This window comes from Vitis riparia, chromosome 3 (genome assembly GCF_004353265.1).
Source record: "Vitis riparia cultivar Riparia Gloire de Montpellier isolate 1030 chromosome 3, EGFV_Vit.rip_1.0, whole genome shotgun sequence".
Classification (NCBI taxonomy): domain Eukaryota; kingdom Viridiplantae; phylum Streptophyta; class Magnoliopsida; order Vitales; family Vitaceae; genus Vitis; species Vitis riparia.
The window spans coordinates 18,485,898-18,507,211 of NC_048433.1; the positions used below are offsets into that span (position 1 = coordinate 18,485,898).

The following is a 21,314-nucleotide window of genomic DNA, read 5'->3' on the forward strand; positions in this document are numbered from 1 at the left end:
ATAATTTTTTTAAGCATATTTCTATTTAATTAAAATTTTACAAATATAATAATTATCTTTATTTTTAATGGGAAAATATTTTGAATGTAATATCCTACCGATTTCTCTATAAGTTTTGTTGACTTTTCAACGTTGACGGGTAAGTCGCCCATGTTTTTGGTCTATTTGATAAGAATAACATGTGCGTGAATAGAGTCACAAGAATCAATTTATTTTAAATTGTTTTAAAATTTGTGGGAATAAAAAAAAATTCTGTATTTTTATTATGAAATTTAAAAAAATAAATAAAGATAAATTACTGTGGCATCCGAGTCAAGTAAGGGGTAAAGTTATTGATAAATAAATTTAAGTTACTCTTAATCATATAAGTGTGTTTTAAAATAGTAAAAGCTTCCATGAGAGGTGTCTTTCTCGTCCCACAATTCCGTAAAACATTGTATTTTCATAGGAAAACATAACTTTAAGTTCTAAAGTTAACTGCGGGTCATTACGATTACCTAACATAATTTCCAAAATAATTTTTTAAATTATTAAAACAAAATTTTAAAAATAAAACTACAACCAACCAAACTATTTTTCATTTAAAGAAATTTTTAAAATTATTTCCAAGAGATACAACTTCTCTTAAAAATTGAGTCTCAATCATATATAAAATTTAATATTATTATTTTATTTTTCTTTTTTTAATATATGTAAAAATAAAATTAAAATTCGATTCTTAAAAGAAAATATAATTTATTAATAAATTACATTTATTTCAAAAGAAATTCCATTCCTATTTCCTTGAGAGTTTGGGATAAGACTGAGGATGTATTTAAATAAGTGGGATAGGTGAGACCAAAAACCTACCCTAGACCCTATACCCTATATCCTATTGAATTAAGAAGAATATAGCATTTAGGATTTATAATTGGGTGTTGTTTAACCTTTTGGCTTTTCTTCTATCCATACAAAATGATTCAATCCTTTCAAAGTTATCCATAGAGAGGCATCTAACATGAAATAAAGCAACTTTTGCTTTCTTGATACAAGCATAGAGCACAACCTTTACACCACCTTCTATATCAAGGTGTGGGATTCTTCTATTAATTCTCATCTAAACCATCTTTATCACATAATGTTGTGATTAGGCTCATTTCTAATGTGACAAAAATCGATTCATTGAATCCTATGAGAGTTTTTACGGTCTTGTTTGGAATAACTTTATGTTTTTTTTTTTTTTACTTTAATTGGAAGTTAAAGTTAAAATCGAAGTTATAGTTTTTATTGAGAAATACTAATATGACAATAAAAGTTTTATTAAATATAAAAGAATTTTTTGTATAAGTCAAAATAGAGTTTCTATAAAAACCAATATTTATCTCACTTTTATATTATTATTTTTTAAGTCATAAGATTTTTTAACAAAATTAGCTAAATAAAACTAAATGTTTTATTAAACTTAATTTTTTTTATTAAGAATAATTCATCACAATTTTTTCTTATTACATTCCCCCTATTTATATAGGCTACGAAATAGAAATAGAAACCAAAGATTGAGATATTCTAAGGATCCTTTATTTGAGTCATAACATATTCTTTTAATATGTTCACACGGATACTTCTATTGGCACGATAAGTGGTGTCAAAGCTTTAGTTGAAGATGTCTAGAAGAACTTTGGTTGAAGATGTCTAGAAGAGTTTGGTTGAAGATGTTTGGAAAAGGTTTGGTTGAAGATATCCAAGAGAGCCTTGAGTGAAGATGCCTAGAAGAACCTTGGTTAAAGATGCCTAGAAGAATCTTATTTGAAGATTTCAAGAAGAGTAAAGAAATTAGAGCATATAAGAATATTACAAAAAGAATTTTAGTTAAAGGTGGAGTCAATTTTTCTATCATCAATAATATAAGAAACAAAAGGATTGTGTCGTGTGACAAGAACATGGTATATGAAGAGAAATGGTAGATTGTGGTACATGAAGAAACAAGAATATTATGGCACACAAGGAGAGTAATGTGCACAAGGAAATGGTAGATTATAAAGAGATAGAAGATTGTCTTAATGGAATTTGATTAGGGTGGAGATTATTGGGAAGACAACTCAAATTCTTATTCAGAATATATATATATATATTTGTAAAAGAAATATTATATAGGATATTTCCTAACTTTATTTTTAAAGTAAAAATAACAACATTTCAAGATAATAACAAACACATAAAAATAATTTTATGTATCTTTCTAATAAAATGAAATAACCAAAAAAATTTCTTTAAAAATAAAAGCACATAAAATTAATATAATTACACAGAATAATATAAATTACAAAGGTTATAGAAATATTAAATTAGATTCAAGTGAGGCTTGAGTTATTCAAACATTGACTTGAGCCATTTTCTAAATGACTAGACCTATTTGTGAACGTTTTCAAAATCGGTTTTCAATTGTTTAAGGAACAAAATTATTATTGAGAACTCAAATATGACAAATAGTTTTATCAACTTATTCTTCATGAAAATACCATATATTAAGTATAATGCAAAAGTTTTCAAAATATTCTTCATCTTTTCGATTACTTTTTAGAATACATTACAAAAAACGCCTACAACACCTTATATTTGTCTTGGGAAAACAATCTATTTTTCAAAACAAATTCTGTAACATTTCATTCAATAAGGATTTTTTTTTTTCAAATTTCATCTTCTACATAAAGATGAAATAATAAAAATGTATAAGTTCTTAATTAGTTTTAATTATATTTTATTTCTTTTGTATTTTTTTATGGTAAACCAAATATAAGAGAATCATTTTCCTTAAACTATGCTTGATTAGAGAAAATGATTTTTTTATATTTGGCTTATCATTGAAAATATAAAAAGAAACTAAAATACAATTAAAATTAGTTGAAATTGATATATTTTCAAATTATTTTCAAACAGACCTTAAGGCTATGTTTGGTTCCCGGAAAATTTGAGGGAAAATGCGAGGGAAAGAAAATACAAAGGAAAAGTAGAAGGAAAGAAAAAGTGAAGGAAAATAAAAAAATAGATTAAAAGTTGATAAATTATTTTTTTAGTTACTTCAAACTCATTTTATTTATTTTAACTCATCAATATAAAGATTAAATAATTTAAAAATACATAAGTTTTTAATTAGTTTTAATTATATTTGATTTTCTTTGATATTTTTCATAGGACAACCAAACATGATAAAATCATTTTCCTTAGCATTTTTTTTCTTTCCTTTGTACTTTCCGGGAACCAAACATAGCCTTAAAGATTTCATGAGATCCAAATCTTCATGCCATTGATTTTCTTTCACAGCCACTTAACCCTTTTTTTAACCTTTTTTTAGAATTTTTTTTTTTTGTTTTAAACTTGAAAATTTCACTTAATTTAAACTAACTGATTTGGATGGACTTCTAAAATCATTTTTTAACTTCAATAAAAGATTTTGTGTTTATTTAACTATTTTTTTTTAAATAATATGAAAGCTAATTTTTTTTTTTTCTAAAACTTTATTTTGACTCATGAAATTGTTTTGTGTTTGGCGAAAATTTTGTAATGTTGAAATTATCTTTTCATATTGTTAGGTTAATACTTCAATTATTTTAATCAGCTTCTAAGAACCATTATATTTTTATTTTAAGATTTTAAAATTCATTGTTTTTTATATTGAAGTTACTCATGCTTTTTATTTCTAACTCCGTAGGGACACTAGTTAATTTAGTAAAGAATTGCTACAAAATATGGTTGAAGACTATGCTTTTATCAAATTTGAATAATTTGTCATGCAAAAGAAGCTACATAATTATATTTTTAAAAATTTAAAAATATATAAAAACATTTAAATTTTCAAGGATAAAATAATAATTTTGGACTATTTTATATTATCTCGTTGGATGAATGAATCAAAATATCATTCACTTAGGATGAGTTAAAATCCCACTTATAAGTGGGATTTGATTTCTACTTGAATCATTTTTTATTCCATTCCTATCTTCATAAAATTTATTTGGGAATAAGTGAAAAAATGAATAAGATGTCTATTCGCACTCTCCATTCTGAGCACCAAACATCCCCTAAATATAAATTTAAAGTTAAAATGAATACCTTTTTATGTTTTTCAACTAAAAATTAGATAGAATTTTAAAATTACTTTCAAAAATATAAAATTTTTTATGAAGTGAATTTTGGATTAATAGTAACTTCTTTTTTTTTTTTTTTTTCAATTTTTGATATTTAATATTATAAAAATGCTATAAAATATTATTTCTTTTCTATTTATATATATAAACTAATGGTATGTTGGGAAAAGTTTATCAAATATTAAAGGCAACATTGGAAGGTTAATCATAACTTTTAAGAATGTTAGGATAAAAAATATGCTTCTTGCAAAAATAGGAAGACACTGAGCTTTTCCTCTAAATCAGAAAATAGGCTTATTCCTATAAAATGGAAAAGACTTAGGTGGTATTTGTTTTTTTACTTAATTCTAAATAGAACCTTAATGTTTAATAGTGTTAAATATTAGGTTGTTTGTTTTTTATTATTTTATCTCTATTAAGTATTAAAAAAAAAAAAATCAATATGTTATTTTTTCTGTTTAGAAAAAACTACATATTTTGGATTTTTCTCTTTAGTAAAAAGTTTATAATAAGTCATAAAAAAGTAGAAAAATAAACAACCTAAATTCTGAAAATAAATTATTTTAAGTAAAAAAAAAAAAAAAAAAAAAAAACAAACACCACCTTATACATGTAGACATCTATTTGGGTCTACATCATGAATTGGCCTCGTCGTCGACCATTATCATGGTCAACTATACCGAATGCTTTATCTTGGGTGGATAGTAGGAATTGAACCCGCATCTTCTCCATGTATACATATCAAGAGGAAAAATTCAAATGGAGTTGTCATTGTCTTGCTTGACCCTGACCCAACGACTAGACTTGGGGTATTTTAAGGGCCCAGTTTTTTTCCATTTCTTATTCCCATGTTGAATATTCAATTAAGATGTTTTATCATTTGGTTAATCATACAATTATTGAATATTTGGCAATGATATTTGGGTCACCTAATCCTAATGTCTTGTGGATCCCGCATTTCGGCATTTTCCACTTGATGGCGAGCTCGATTTTTATTTGAAAATGATTTTATTTATTAAAAAAAATGACTTGGACTTGCCACTTATTTTTGTTTTATTTTTAAAAGGATAAACAAAATAAGAAAGAAAACCCTAAGTGTGACTCCTTATTTTGGAAAAGGTGGTTTGTGAAAAACCGGATCGAGCTCGGGGGTCAGATTACTTATCGGGAAGGTACGGTAAAGATCATAACACTCCTCTAAATTCCTAAAGTCAGGTCTCTACTAATAAAATGAAGCTGACGTGACAATCAATGGAAAATCAATGGATACTCAAATCGATCAGGCACATATGGGAATCAAAGCATGCATAGAGAATGATCAGAATGAGAGTGGATGCGTACCTGGGCCATGAATGAGCAATACGCTATCATAAAAATGGGGTTAGTGTACAATAAAGAGCACAAAACATATCACATGCATCACCAAACAGAAATTAAAACTGTTCGAGGGAAAAACTGGATTTTTGAAATTTATTTGAAAATTGGAATTTTAGAGATTAGTTGAAAATTGGATTTTTAGGAATTAAATGTAAGAATGAGAATTTTAGAAATTAAATTTGAAAGAAATTGGAATTTTGAAAATTATTTGAGAGTTTGGGATTTTAAAAAATTAAATTACGAAAATTGGGACCTTGGAAATTAAATTTTGAAAGAAATCAGAATTGAAAATTATTTGAGAAGCAGAAACTATGGAAATTGAATTATAAAAAATGAAAATCTTGGAAATCATTCGAATGCAGAATTTTTAGAAATAAATGAATAAAATGATAATAATAATGAAAATAATAATAAGTAACGGAATAAATGCGAGAATTGGAATATTGGAAATTGAAAATTAAGTTCGGAAATTGGAAAATTGGAATTTCAGAGAACTAAATTTGGAAATCGGAATTTTGAAGAATTATTTAAAGATGAAATTTTAAATAAATGAATAAGTGAATAAATAAATGAATAGAATAACGAAAATAATAATGATAGGATAAATAATTACGAAGATGGGAATTTTGGAAATTGGAAATTTAAAGAATTATTTAGAGATGAGATTTTAAATAAATGGATAAGTAAATAAGTAAATGAACGGGACAAAAATAATCATTTAAACAACTGAATGTGAATAGTGGGATTTTTGAGATTAGAAATTAAATTTGGAAAACAGAAATTCTGAAAAATTGAACTTTAATGATTAGAATTTTTTAAAATAAATAAATATGAAATAATAATAATAAAAAAAAATAATGTTTAACGAATGAACGTGAATAGTAGAATTTTTGAAATTGGGAATTAAATTCGGAAATCGGAATTTTGAAAATTACTTAAAGATGAAAATTTAAAAATAAATAAATAAAATAATAATAATAACAACAATAATATGGCTTAAATAAATAAATATGGAAACTGGAATTCCGGAAATTAGAAATTGAATTTGGAAATCTAGATTTTGAAGAATTACTTAATGATGGAATTTTTAAAAATAAATAAGTAAAATAACAATAATAGCGAAAATAATAATGATTAAATAAATAAATGTGAAAATTAGAATTTTGGAAATTGGAAATTAAATTTGAAAATCAGAATTTTGAAAAATTGTTTAAAGATGGGATTTTTTAAAAAATAAAATAAATAGAATAATAATAATAACGAAAATGAATAATTAGAGAAATGAACGTGAATATTAGAATTTTTTTAAAGGGGAAATTAAAGTCAAGAGTCGGGATTTTGAAAAATGGTTTAAAGATGGAATTTTAAAATAAATAAATGAATAAATAAATAGAATAATAATAACGAAAATAAATAATTAAAGAAAAGAACGTGAATATTAGAATTTTTGAAACGGGAGATTAAATTTGGAAGTCGGGATTTTGAAAAATTGTTTAAAGATGAAATTTTAAAATAAATAAATAGAATAATAACAACGAAAAAAAGTAATTAAAGAAAATGACGTGAATATTAGAATTTTTGTAACAGGAAATTAAATTCGAAAGTTGGTATTTTGAAAAATTGTTTAAAGTTGGAATTTTGAAATAAATAAATAAAATAATAATAACGAAAATAAGTAATTAAAGAAAAGGACGTGAATATTAGAATTTTTGAAACAGGAAATTAAATTCAGAAGTCGGGATTTTGAAAAAATTGTTGAAAGATGGAATTTTAAAATAAATAAATGAATAAATAAATAGAATAATAATAATGAAAATAAGTAATTAAAGAAAAGAACGTGAATATTAGAATTTTTGAAACGGGAAATTAAATTTGGAAGTCGGGATTTTGAAAAATTGTTTAAAGATGAAATTTTAAAAGTAAATGAATAAATAAAATAATAATAATAATAATGAAGATAATAATAGTTAAATTCGGAAATTGAAAATTATATTCGGAAATCAGAGTATTGAAGAATTACTTAAAGATGAATCTCAAAGATTGAATTTAAAAAAAATCTGAAATTTTAAAAAAAATTAAATCTTGATATCAAAAGATGGAGGATTAATTAAAATAAAATAAGATGTAGTCTTTGTGGTGTACCGGAAAGCAAGAGCCCCAACTAGGACACCAATACCCAGAAACAATATCATAGTGGTGGTAAGAGTCCAAAGAAAAATAAAACTCTTTATCTACACGCCATAGAAAAAGAAAAGGCTTCAATGTGATCCATTAAAGCCATCACTGGTTTCAGACCCCCTGTTATCTCCATCACAGCTTGCTTCTCCACCTGGGTATCATCCTTAGACGAAGCCTCCACCATCAGCGACGTAGTGGAGAGGGAAGGGGTGGCGGCTATCCAGCAGCATGCATGGGGGACACGAGCTCAACTTTGATGGATGGATACGTCAAGGTGAACATCGACGATGACGTCATTGCGTCAAATATGAAGTGCTTAGGTTTCGTCGGAGCGCTGTGAGGGAACCTTATGCTCCTGGGTCCGCGTCTGAGGTTGGATAGAACGGCGCTGCAGAGCATGGAGTAGGAGCTGTTGATGTCGTCACGAGTTCAGAGTGTGCGGTAAGCAGATATCTTTCCATTGCTAGGATCTTGGAGCCTTGGTGTTGAATTCAAAGAGGGGTTTGAGTTTTAAGCATCACTGGTCATTGCTTTGGTAGACATCTCCTTCTAGTGTCCGAGAAGTGAGGAAACGGGAGGAATATAGAGAGAAAAAGAAAATAGAAAAAAAGATGGGGGCATATATGCAGTTCCTAAGTGCATGGGTATGAAACAAATAGCATGAAGAGTATGAAAAAGAAAAAAAAAAAAATCGCTAAAGGACAAAGCAAAGACGAGAGACCTAAGGATTTCTTGGGTGTAACCTCACTTCATGAGTTATCTATAGATTGAAAACTAGTAAGACAAATAGAAAATAATATATGACCATCAATCACCAACCTGAGCCCAAACATGAATCTGACCATTTGCAACAAGAGAATAATAAAATATGATCGGGAGCCAAAATAGAGTAATACTCATAAACAATCAGATCCAACCATGTCAACCTAAAAACTGTTGATGGACAAAGTGAACCAACGAACCATGCTCGTCGGCTAACGGAAAATGAAATAGAATCCTCAAAAATAGGAGAATATGATAAGATTGTAGTAATCTTACCTGGAAGTCCCAGTAGAAAAAAATCATTCCTCCTCCCTTCTCCCCTCCAGCTCACCTCTGGTTTTTCCTCTCAAAAACCCTCCCGAGCCAAAAAACGTCTTCCCCCCTTTATGACCTCAGAGACCCCTCAACCTCAAACCCTCCTGTCACAGCTATCACCCACTCTCCTGTTTCTCGATCAGCAAGCATGGCCTCTCAACCACCCTCATGGCCAGCCATGCCCTTGGCCACCTGTCCATGTGGCTAGTTTCATGCATGGGGAGGTCCCCCTCTCTTCCACAAATGTAATGAAAAGGAAAAAAAAAAATCAACTCTCCCGGGCCCTCACCACAAAAGGGGTCTACAAATATGCCTATTTTCAGTGGAGTTTACAAGTGCAAGGAGCATGAACACTAGAGTGAAAAGAAAGTGTGAATGGCGAATGGAATGGAGTGAACTCTACCGAAGAAAAAGAAGACCCCAAAGGAACACTAGTGAAACACAAACTCACTCAGACCAATGGACAAACACGAAGGCTTTAGTCCTAAAAGAAAAGGATATCTCAAAGTGCCTCTGAAGCCGCTCTAAGGATTTAGACTTCCTCTAAGACGTCTCCAAAAGTGACTCGGAAAACCATATCACAGATGAGTAACGGTTGAACCACTTTGGAGTACAAGAACGAATGTGCCCAAAGGAGACTATCCTATGTGAACTACATGAGCATGCCAAGTGCAGGGTGCCCAACAACATGACCAAAGTATGTGTCGTGAACTCAAAGGACTGTGTAGTGAGCAGTGAAAAGGGAAATCTGGAAGAGCAATGACAAATGGGCGATAAGCATAGTGTAACAAGGTGAGGAAAATGAGGATAGATGCAAACCCATGAAGGCAAGATGTGTAATGCCAGTGAACATGAATGCCAAAACTATGACTCTGAAAACTACGATTGAGGAAAGACGATTCTGAGCATTAAAACATGAAAGAAAGTGGTGACTCAAAATGCCTGAATGGATGTGTACAATGGCTCTGAACACCGAAACTAAAGAAAAGATGATGGTGGCACTGAATGCCAAATAGAACAGTGGCTCTGAACGCCAAAACTAAGAAAAGAAAATACTCAAGATGCATGAGGAGGTATGAAAAACGACCCTGAATGTCAAAACTAAAGAAAATAAATGACTCAAAAGGGCCCGAAAAAGCGTGCCCAATGGCTCTGAACGCCAGAATGGAGGAAAGTGGTGATGGGTCTAGATGCTGAACGAAAGATAAACATGATGAATCTGAGTGTCAAACCGAAAATGTGGCTCTGAACGCTAACTAGAAGACATCGACTCTAAACATCATACCGAAGGCGTGGCTCCGAACGCCAAACTGGAGAAGATAAAGGCTCTGAACGCCAAACTGGAGACGCAGCTCTGAATGTCAGAATGAAGGCAAGTGGTGGCTCTGAACATCAAAATGAATGATGTAATGACTTTGAACGTTGAATGGAGATGTGGTTTTGAACACCGAACTGATGACAAGTAATGGCTTTGAACATAGAACGAAGATGCGGCTCTAAATGCCGAACGAATACGTAATGGCTCTAAACGTTGAAATGAAATATGTAATGGCTCCGAACACAGAAATGAAGATAAGTAATGGCTCTGAACGTCAAACGAAAAAAAAACAATGACTCTGAATGCTGAATGAAAACTGAACAACGGCTCTGAACTCTAACACGAAAATGTGGCTTTGAACGCCGAAACAAAAATGTGGCTTTGAATACCGAAATGAAGGTGTGACTTTGAACGTCGAAACTAAGATGAAATGGCTCTGGTTAAGCTAGAGATGTGGCTCTGAACGCCAAATTGGAGAAAATAAAGGCCTTGAACGCCAAACTAAAGAAGATAAAGGCTTTGAACATCGAAACTGAGAAGCGACAATAATGGCTCTGAACGCCGAAATCGAAAATGCGATGAGGATGGCTTTGAACACCGATACTGAGAAGTGATAATGATGGCTTTGAACGCCGAAACTGAAAAACAACAATGATGGCTTTGAATGCTAAAACTGAAAATGTGATGATGGCTCTGAATGTCGGAATGAAGAAACGATGGTGGCTCTGAACGCCAAAACTGGAGAGGTGGCTTTGAACGCCGAGCTGTAGGGAGATGGTGGCTTCTGAACTCCATAATTGAGAAGAGATGATGGCTCTGAACATCGAACGAAGATGTGACTCTGAATGCTGAACTGAAAAGAGATGGTAGCTCTAAAAGCCAAGCTGAAGATGCAACTCTGAACATCAAACTATGAACAAAAGCTCTAAACGCCAGGAATAGTGAAAAGATGATGACGACTCTGAATGCCGAAATTGGTAAGCGATAATGGCTCTTAACGCCGAAACTGAGAAGCGACGATGACTCTAAATGTCGAAACTGAGAAGCGATGATGGCTCTGAACGCTGAAACTGAAAATGTGATGATATCGAACTAAAGGCATACAATGACTTTGAACGCCAAACATAAAGAATGGCTCTGAACGCCAAACTAAAAGTGATAGCCATGAATGCCAAACAAAAATAACGGCTCTGAATGCCAGACTAAAACAATGGCTCTGAATGCCAAACAGACATCAAAAGTTGGAGAAAACTTAGAAAAAAAAAAAAATGGCCTTAGCATGACCAAACATGTACAGGCATGTCCTTAAGGAATAAACAAAAAAAAAAAAGCACCACAAACCCATTTCTATTAAATCTTTCAAACGCCCAGGAGTTTTATGGTAATGCTAACACCAGACTTCAAGGAATTTATTTGGGTTCCTTAGAAAGTTCCTCTGATCCTCCTTGCAACCATGCCGAAATCTTAGCTTGCAGCATATATACCCAGAAAGCTCTATCATTATCCGCTCCCTAACGTGAAGCCACCAAGTATTGAAGACGTTAAGATGGAGTGCCAAATGTGCATGCAGGCTGCATGCGTATGAGAGGGGATGAAAGGAAGTTCGAATAAGGAAGTGGTGAAGAGAAATAGTTTGATGACGGGATGAGTGAAAAGGGTGGAAGTGAGGGAGGTGGATTGGGTGGTGGAATGAAAGTTAAAAACCTGGGCATGGAGATGGGTGTGATGTATGATAGTGCGTATGACAGTTAGAAAGATGATGAGGTGAGGGTGGCCATGCGTTTTGGGCCTCATGCACTTGGGAAAATGATGGGGAATGAATGATAGAAGGTGGGGGTGATAGGAAAAATAGTGAGGGAAGTGGGTGATGGAGGTATAGAAAGATGAAAGGATGTGGTGAGATGGGAAGAGATAGGTGGTTCAATGGGTGTGGAAAATGGGTATAGGCATGACGTGGAAGGTGGGTATGGAGATGGGCAATGGGTACGAGGATGCGATGGAGTGAAGCTTTCTTTAAAAAGGAGCAGATGAGGACCAAATATCCAATAAACATGAAGAGACCCATTTCATTTTTCCTTCATCCGTGGGCTAAAAAATTGGTGGATTAAACCAGAAGAATGTCTACCTCAAAAAGATAATCAAATATGAAACAAATAATCAAAACACAGTTAAATCATCCTTGAATGACAATGGAGAAGCATGGAATGAAATTACAATAACCAAACCAAAGCCAACTCACAAACGATGCAAAGTAACTACCTCAAAAAGATATGAGAGAAGTATGATGATATAATGAACAAAGAACACAAATAATCTTACCAGGCAATGCTTCTCTCAAGCCGGAGTTTGCTTAGCTCCCAAAACTAACTTCCTCTGCTCAACTCATTTTCCTTCCCCCGCATCGTCCTCTCTGCCAAGCTACTAAAACATCTCTCTGTAACTAGTAGCAGAAATCACCTAACACGTTCCCACTCACTCTAACGACCTCTAAAAAACGTTCCTTTCTTTCCTACCCGAACTGCTTGATCCCAAAGTTGTCCTCCCCTCAAGATACTCCCCCCTGTAGTCAATCCTCATACTTGCCCTCTGCAACCCTTTCACACAAGTCTCATCTAGCAACCCAAAGATAGGTCACCCATCCTGTAACCACAGTCTTCCTTGGCTGCCCAAGAACAGCCCACTTCTAGCTGTTTTTCCTTCGCCTCTTGTCCTTTGTGGCTACCCAAGAACAACTCTTTCTCGGGGTGGTAAGAAGAAGACAAGAAGAAGAAAAAAGAAAATCATAAAACAAAAGAAATGTCCTCCTCTCAAGGGGTCTACAAATTTATTTTCAGACTTTACGTTGTTTATTTTTTTTACTTTTTATGACTTATTATAAATTTTTTACTAAATAGAAAAAACCAAAATATTTAATTTTTTCTAAATAAATAAAATAATTGGTTTCTCCTTACTTTTTAATACTTAATAGAAATAAAATATAACAAAAATAAACAACTTAATATTTAATACTATTAAGCATTAAAGTTCTATTTAAAATTAAATAAAAAAAACAAACACCACCTTACTTTTTCTATTTAAAAAAAGTCAAATATTTTGATAGTATTTGTTTTTTTTTATTATTACTTAATTTTAAATAGAACTTTAATACTTAATAGTGTTAAGTATTAAGTTATTTGTTTTTTTAGTATTTTATTTCTATTAAGAATTAAAAAGTAAAGAAAAACCAAAATATTACTTTTTCTATTTAGAAAAGTTCAAATATTTTTGTTTTTTCTATTCATTAAAAAATTTATAATTAGTCATAAAAAAAAAAGAGTAAAAAAACAAACAATTTAAAGTTTAAAAATAACTTAACTTGCTTTCAACAAAAAGTAAAAAAAAACAAACACCCTTGACTTTTTCTATTCAATAAAAAGTTTATAATAAATTTTGAAAAATCAGAAAACAAACAAACTTTTCAATTCAACTAAAAGTTCATAATAAGTTATGAAAAAGTAGAAAAACAAACAATTTAAACGTTAAAAGTAAATTATTTTCAACAAAAAGATGAAAAAATCACTTTCAACAAAAAAACTGAAAAAACAAACCCACTCTAAGTGTCCAATTTCTAAAAAGCCGATTGAAAATCATTTTTGAAAACAACTTTTTTATTTTTTAAAACAGAAATATTTTTCCATAACAATTTTAAGATATTTTTATGGAAAATAAGATGATTTTTAGAATAAATTTAAAATGTTTTCACATAATTTTTGTGAAACATTTCATCTACTAATAAAAAATACAGATAATGTATGTAATGCCTTTAGGGGGGAAAAGTTGGATTGATTTTTTTTTTTTGTAATCCAAGTTTTTAAATAAAATTTTATTCTCAAAGATAAATCAAACAAAAGAAAATAACCAAGTTTCAGATTAAGTCGAGGAATAAATTTCCAAACAATTTTTTTGTGTGCTTCCATCCACTACCTAGCATTCGCCTTAAGCACTTGGGCACCAGACGGGCAAAAACTTCAGTAGTTTAAACAGAAAACATTCCTCTTCCATTCATTTAATGTTAAAAACATTCCCCTGCAAATTCGCATGGCAGCAATCATAAGTAGTAACTGTCTATCGCTGCTAAATAGAGTGTTTAACACACAACATGCCCGGAAAATCCAAACCAACTCTCAGTGTCTAAGAAACAAAACATAAACAGAATCCATAATCACCAAAAAGGATCAAGTATAGAATAAGACTACTAAAAAACCTGAACCACTGGGAAATATCAGGCCCTTTGCCCGGACCGTAAAAGCCAAATTTATGCAGCAACTGATGGCTTTGAGGCAGCAGACAGCCTGGATCTCCTCTTTGCTAAGCTCTCACTGCGGCGTTCTCGCTGCTCCTTCAACCTGGTTGCAAGGAGCTTTTGGTACTCGGCTGCCTCTGACTTTGCCTTTGCAATTCTCTGCTTCTTCTCTGCAATCCTTGCACGCTTCCTCTGCAGAGTCAATGGGGTCACCAGCCTCTGAATCTTAGGGGCTTTACTGCATTTCTTCCCTGAGGATCACAGTAATGAAACCATATCAATCTTCTGTCTTTAGTCTTTTAAAAAGCAAAATACTGAAATAATACTTTTAAGCATCACATGAATTTCAGTCATCTTAAACTAACTTGCAACTACTTATTATATCATCATCCTTTACCCTATTATTCCCACACATAATATCAAGTTCTGCAAAGGATTATGATAAAATTAATTATCTTCAGTCATCTTTAAATTAGACTTGTTATTAAATCACTCTTATATGACCACAAAAAATGAATAAACAAAGTGTTGCCTTTTCTTTGTGTCGTCTGTGTGATGTGGTATAAGTTCATGCAGTAAAATCATCAATGACTATGGTAAATGATTTTCTCCACAAAAATCTAGAAGCAATTTAACAAACATGATATAATATTTTAAGGAGAAAATTATAAATATATAAAATTAGCATGCATTGCATGCTCGCCGTAACAACAACAAAAAATGAACCAAACGAAATAATGCAAATGAACTCTACGATGAGGACTTATGAAAACTACTGCAGTTTTCATCATACTAAATGCCCTAAGCACTAGAAAGCAATGTAGGAATTAAATTAAATTAAATTATACAATTTGTTCCCTTCACTTATAAACTTCTAAAAGTAAATATTAAAAAGATAAGAAATCAGGAATTGTACCAGATTTTGTAGTGAAGGTTCGACGATATGTGTTGACATACTTCCGAACATCATCCTCCTTAGAGAGGTTGAAGAGCTTTCGAATCTTAGAAGCTCTCTTTGGACCCCTCATCCTAGGTTTCTCTGTGTCGGTCAATCCAGGAAGATCGCTCTCACCCTTCTTCACTATAACCAAGTTCAAAACAGAGAGGTCTTGGCTGACAATGCACCCACGAACAGCCTTCCTCCTTCGCTCTCCATTACGTCTTCCATATCCACGGAAGCATGGGGTACCTGCTCAAATAAGCATAAAGTGTAAGAAATCTCATAGACCCAACTTGCATAAAAATATGAACTTAAGGGTTGTGATCAGTTTTTAAGGATTAGAACAGTCCCAGTTTACTCACCCCTATGAAGCAAAAGACTAACACGGCCAGGAGTCAGTACTCCCTGCTTCATGGGAAACCCTTGCTTGTCACAACCACCCATGATCTTGAAAACATAGCCCTTGAACTCCTCACCCTGTGAAGCAGATGACATGTTTTGTATGATGAGTAGATCAAACAATATGAGATAAATAAGTGGGAGAAGAGCAGCAAAGGCATACCTCACCCAGTGCATCCCCATTGACCTCCTGTGAGATCCTCTTGTCATAAAATGCTCGGAGTTTCTGTTCACAAAAATTTTGGCTATATTAGTATCTTTTGAAGTACTACAAACATGCACACTTAAGAGAATCACCCACAACACTGGCTAAACTTAACAGCAAAAGCTATGACCCTTTAAGGGCATGTTTGTTATTAGATCATGTATGATATTGCTTATGGTAATAATGCTAGAGAGAGAGAGAGAGAGAGAGAGAGAGAGAGAGAGGTAAAATAAGTATAAAAACATTCATAAAGTCCAATCACCAATTCCTTAATTGCTTGTATCTTTACTATTTTATAAATAGGGAAAAAAATAAAGGGTACTAAACCAAATGCACAAATAGTCAGTGAATTGTTTCTTAAATTCTGGCTTCCTCTCTAAGGCCATCCAATAACCTTATGTGTAATCCAGTGGGACAGGCAGCCAAATGCCTAGGTGGTTGATGGAAAGCATACTCTTTCAGGAAGGACAGCATGGATTAAGGATGTCTGTCAATTGTAGTTATACACTTCATTTCCTTGGTTAGAATCCCAAATAAGATTAGCATTTAAAATTATAAAACATCTAAAGGCACTTTCCAAGCTTAAACAACTGAGAAGAAAATGGGCCATTTGGAAACTAGGGAATGGCTTTCCTAACTTATTTCCAAGGGTGGGTTTGGATATGAAAAGATTGCCTTGGTCAATGTAACAGTAATAAAGAAAATTACCATATATTTTCCTGAGAGAAAAACTAGTCTTGGTGCTTAATGATAGAAGTAGCAAATTCCAGACAATGAGGGAATGCTTAATGATGCAGTAAGATAACACATACTTGCCATTTGAAGTTTCACTCAAGCTTTGACACTCATGATCATCGTGGATGGTAGTCATACTCATTTCTGGAAGGATGTGTCATGGGAGGGGAAAAAACACTTTTGTCCATCATTACTTGCTTATATCATCCATCATGGCCAAGTTATTGGATGTTGTCAAATCAAATGATTCCCTTTCCTGTAATTTTCCTCCTTGCAATCTTAAGAATAGGGAAATTTCTGATTCAAACCCATTATTCATTTCTATCAAGATCGTTTCTCACCCCTTACATGTTTTCATGATCATTTAGGTGTCCATGAAAAGATATATTTGGTACAAACTTATTCCAAAATTTTGATTAAAAACGATCAATGCCAGGACTTTCAGCCCACCAAAATGATACTGCTGGTTAGGTTCCCCCAAAAGCAAATATTTTTGGTCTGGTTGGCAGAAGCTAGTTAGTAATTAGGGGAAACCTATGGTTTAAATTAGGTCACGATAAAGTAATAAAAATAACCAGATGTTTGGCATTTGACTTGGGCAACTTGGCTAGATCGTAAATCAAGAAATTTTTATGGCATCTTAAATTAGGGAGAGACTGGAACTCTATAAGAGACGATTGCATCTGTATTTATTTAAATGCTTCAGTCACTATTGAGTCTATAAGCATTTGGCTGATATGCATAACCAAGATGTGGTGGTTGCCTCCTCAGGTCAGGTGATTAAGACTGACCTGTTGGTAACCAAGGCCAAAATTGGGACGGGAAGTTTCTTCAGAGGTTGATATCCATTAGCTGCATTACAGAAATTATGTCTATCCACATATTGTGGATGTTATGTCTATCCACTCTAACAAAGTTGGTGGGGATGATACCATCAGGTGGAAGCTCTATAGATGAGCTTATGAGATTCATACAACATGGTTCTGAATGAGTTATTAGTTGAATATCCTCCTTCACTATTATCGGCAGACCATCTTCCAGCATCCATCCCTAATGAAAGATTATCAACATTATTCAGCAGATTTGGCATTGACTTCTACAATGTCAATTCCTTTGGGTTTCTAGGTTATAACTTTTGAGGCATGTAGAAGGTAATTTACTTGCAAATTAGATAACAGCGAGATTCTGAGCTCCTTGGCTTCTAGGGCGTCAAATGTTGCAGTATGTTGCTTTCTTTTGAAAGATGTTTCATCCGTCCTTATAATCTTTCCATTTTGAAGAGTGTAATTTTCATTTTTAGACTCCATAAATTTAGGATTTGCAGTGCAAAAACAAATCTGACATCATTCAGGTGATTGATTGGTGTTTTGGTTGCCAATTCTGTAAGAAGTGAGAAATTAAAGTTTTCTTGGCAAGAATGAGGCCAATAAAATAAAATAAAATTTCAATACCATAAATAGATGAAGAAGCACAAGGAGCAACTTGACATACAAATAAGTGTTGCAACCTAAGATGGGAGAGAGAAAAATCCTAGCATTTTGAAAAGATTTCAAGTTGATCCATGTCAGCCAAACATGCTTTTCAAGATTTTCTTTTCCTTGCATCTGATGCTAAAGACAAGATTTTTGAACAATAATAATCAACTGAATCTTTTACTAGGCCAGTTTTACTTCTCTTTTTGTTCTAATCACAATTAATAAAGTAACTAAGACCCTGTTTGATAACTGTTTTCAAAACCAGTTTAAATAAATAGTTTTTCAAAATTGTTCTTAGATGTTTAATAGAACAAATGTCTGTTTGGGAACTTAAAATGTTTTTAACTAGTTCTCTATGTTTTTAAATACATCTTAAACAACTTCTATATGTAGTACTTTATTTTTTATCATTCTTCACATTTGTTTAATTATTTTTTAAATTAGCCTTCAGAAAACAAATGAAAACAACTAAAACCATGCCTTCTGTTTTCAAGAACATTAAACTATTTTCTATTTTCTTTTTGCCAAACGTGTTTTCATATTTTATATTTTGGAGAATAAAAAACTGTTTTCAAAATCAATTACCAAACAGGGCCTACGATTCAAGTTTTCAGTTCATATTCCTTTCCTAGCCTTTCTTGCAACCTGACAAAGAACTATTTATTCCTACCTATTTTCGCAAATCAATGTACCACTTTTTCAAATACTGAGGATTGAAGAAATCAAAGGTAAACGCCCGTTTGATAAATTTTAATTTTAATTTTCAATTTTTATTCCTTTCCTAGCCATTCTTGCAACTTTAGACGAAGTTATTTATTCCTACTTGTTTTCACAGATCAGTGTACAATCTTTTCCAATTCAGGGGATTAGAGAAATCAAAGCAACTAGAAATGAGAGTACCAACTTCATAAAATCTTAATTTTAAATTCTCAATTCCAAAAAATCACTAAATCTCGTTTAGTTGCCAAGAAAACGACTTCAAAACAATTTCAAGATGGAAACTTACTTTGAGGTTTAGTTGGGTTTCCATTCTTTAATAAACCAAAACATCAAAGCATAAAATTAAAATTTCTTCTCTTCATTTCTCAGCAGTCAAGCACAGCTTTGTACTCTTATCTCCTGCCTGCCTATTTCCAGAAACCAATATACGACTTTCCCCGGATCCAAGAAAATCAAAGCAGCCACAAATTTGAAAAAATCAATCATACTCATCACCCCAAGTGGGGTTGCCGAAAACAATGCAGCAGGAAAAAAAAAACCTAAAACAACATTAACTAATAATTTCTATCATTTTCGCAGCAACAAAACGCACAGGAAGAAAAAAAAACGTGGGAATTTGAAAGCTTACAGTTTCTGATCGTCATCAATCTCGAGCTTCTTCTGACATCCTGTAGTAGGATTTGCGATATTGAACTGCGAAAAGCCAAGAGAGGAGTTAAGATTTACCAGGAGTTGAAGAGAATCAAGAGAAAGAAGCATCAAATTAGGGCTTTGGTGAGAGGAAAACCTTCATTTTGGATCACAGTCTCTGGCTTCCGCCGTGAGAGTGAGAGAAAGAGGCAGCGAGTTTTAGGATGATTCAGGGTTAGGGTTAGGGTTTTGAACGTGGGATTTTATAGGGACTGTCCCTGCCATGGGTCGGGTTTAGTTAGTAGAATTTAATGGATGGCCAGCCCATTGCATAATGGGCTGGGCCAGAATGGTGGGCAACAGGCCAGTGACCCAAGAGTGTGCTTTGGATCGATTAGGTATGACCCATGTCTCAATAGTGTGATTTGGGTTGCCTTTTTTTTAAAGAAACACTAAACAGGTCGAATTTAGTTAGCAGTGTCTAATGGGCGAGGGCGGGCTGCCTGACCAGCAGTCCAGCCCAATTGCTGGAACAGATTGGGTGGCTTGACACGTGTAAAGACATGGCAAGCCCATTGCCCAATGGTGTGATATGGGTTCATAATATTTTTATAAAATAGGTTGGGTTTAGTTAGTATAATCTAATGGACCGGCGGAGAGCCAGTTCGAGAGCCCAGCCCAATTGAAATAATAGGTTGGGGTGGCGGCCTCGCCTATGTAAGGGTAAAGTGGGTGGCATGGCTCGTGGTCATTTGTAAACTTATCTGGGTGGGATTAAATATATGACAGAATTACTTGATATTGTAATAAATCGTTAATTAGCAAGAAGAATTTACGGCTCTTCAAGAATGTAGTACTTTGGGATATCCAATGATTTGTTTAATCGATACAAATTGTGGAAGAACACTTGTGAAGTTGTTTTAAGTGTTTGAAGAACTTTCATGGAATTGCAAAGGTTAATTGGTACTTATAAACCAAGTGTGCATTAAAGGATTCCTTGGTTGGAAGGATCCTTAGCATATATAGTAGAGTATCTCAAGGCTTGGATTGAAGTTTGAGGATACAGACATAGGCAGAATTATTTCAAACCACATCAAAATTGTTGTTTGCTTTCTCTCTTCTTAACAATTTATGATTTTCTTGTTATATTATTGGTTATCATTTTATATCCTTGTTGCATTTAATCTTGTAATTTGGTAAAATTTTTAAAAGCAACTATTACTCAATTCACCCTCGCTCTTGGGTGTTTACAATAGGTTTACAAATTGGATGGATTTCACATAAAGGATCTCTTTCTATCCCAGCCCGTTTGGCCAAGGGTGAGTACAAATTCTGATGTTTGATCGGTCTCATAGCCGGAATTTCGTGTGACCTCCAGATAGAAAATTGTTTAGGTCAGACGTCACACGAAGTGGTGGAATAACGTCATATTGAAAATCGTGAGATGGGAGAGCATCGAAGGGTTGTTTTGGCTACTACTTGCTTTCTCCTTTAAAGATGTCTCATTACCTAGTTCGTAATCTCTTTGATTGCAAGAAAGGATAAGAACATGTGTATGTAGAGGTAATTGAAGAGTGGGAATTTTAGTATGGAGATATGGAGAAAATTTGAGATGTTTTGAGAATCTTTGAACTACTGGATAGGTGTTTTTATTTTTATTTATTTATTTTTTACTGATTATAAACTGAAAGTGTATTTCTTATCTGATTTTACCACGCTTTATTTGACTGTAAGATTATTTTATAACATTTTTAGTGTGGATTTAATTTGGTTTTTGCTACAATTGGAGTCTTGACAGTAGTTAAAATGGTAAAATATGGAAGCTAGTTGAAGGGAGTACGAGTTTGAGGTCCT

At 32.6% G+C, this 21,314-nt stretch overlaps 1 protein-coding gene across 1 annotated transcript; it reads right to left on the reverse strand.

Annotated features, from left to right (window-relative positions):
- Nucleotides 1–14,088: 14,088 nt before the first annotated feature.
- LOC117911448 (40S ribosomal protein S6-like) lies at nt 14,089–19,724 on the reverse strand. The gene is made up of 6 exons (XM_034825827.1): nt 19,618–19,724; nt 19,467–19,523; nt 15,859–15,924; nt 15,659–15,767; nt 15,273–15,545; nt 14,089–14,607 (listed from the first exon to the last, which is right to left on the reverse strand). The coding sequence occupies exons 1-6, from the start codon at nt 19,621–19,623 to the stop codon at nt 14,369–14,371; spliced, it is 750 nt and encodes a 249-aa protein (XP_034681718.1). The 5' UTR covers nt 19,624–19,724; the 3' UTR covers nt 14,089–14,368.
- Between the last annotated feature and the right edge of the window lie 1,590 nt (nt 19,725–21,314).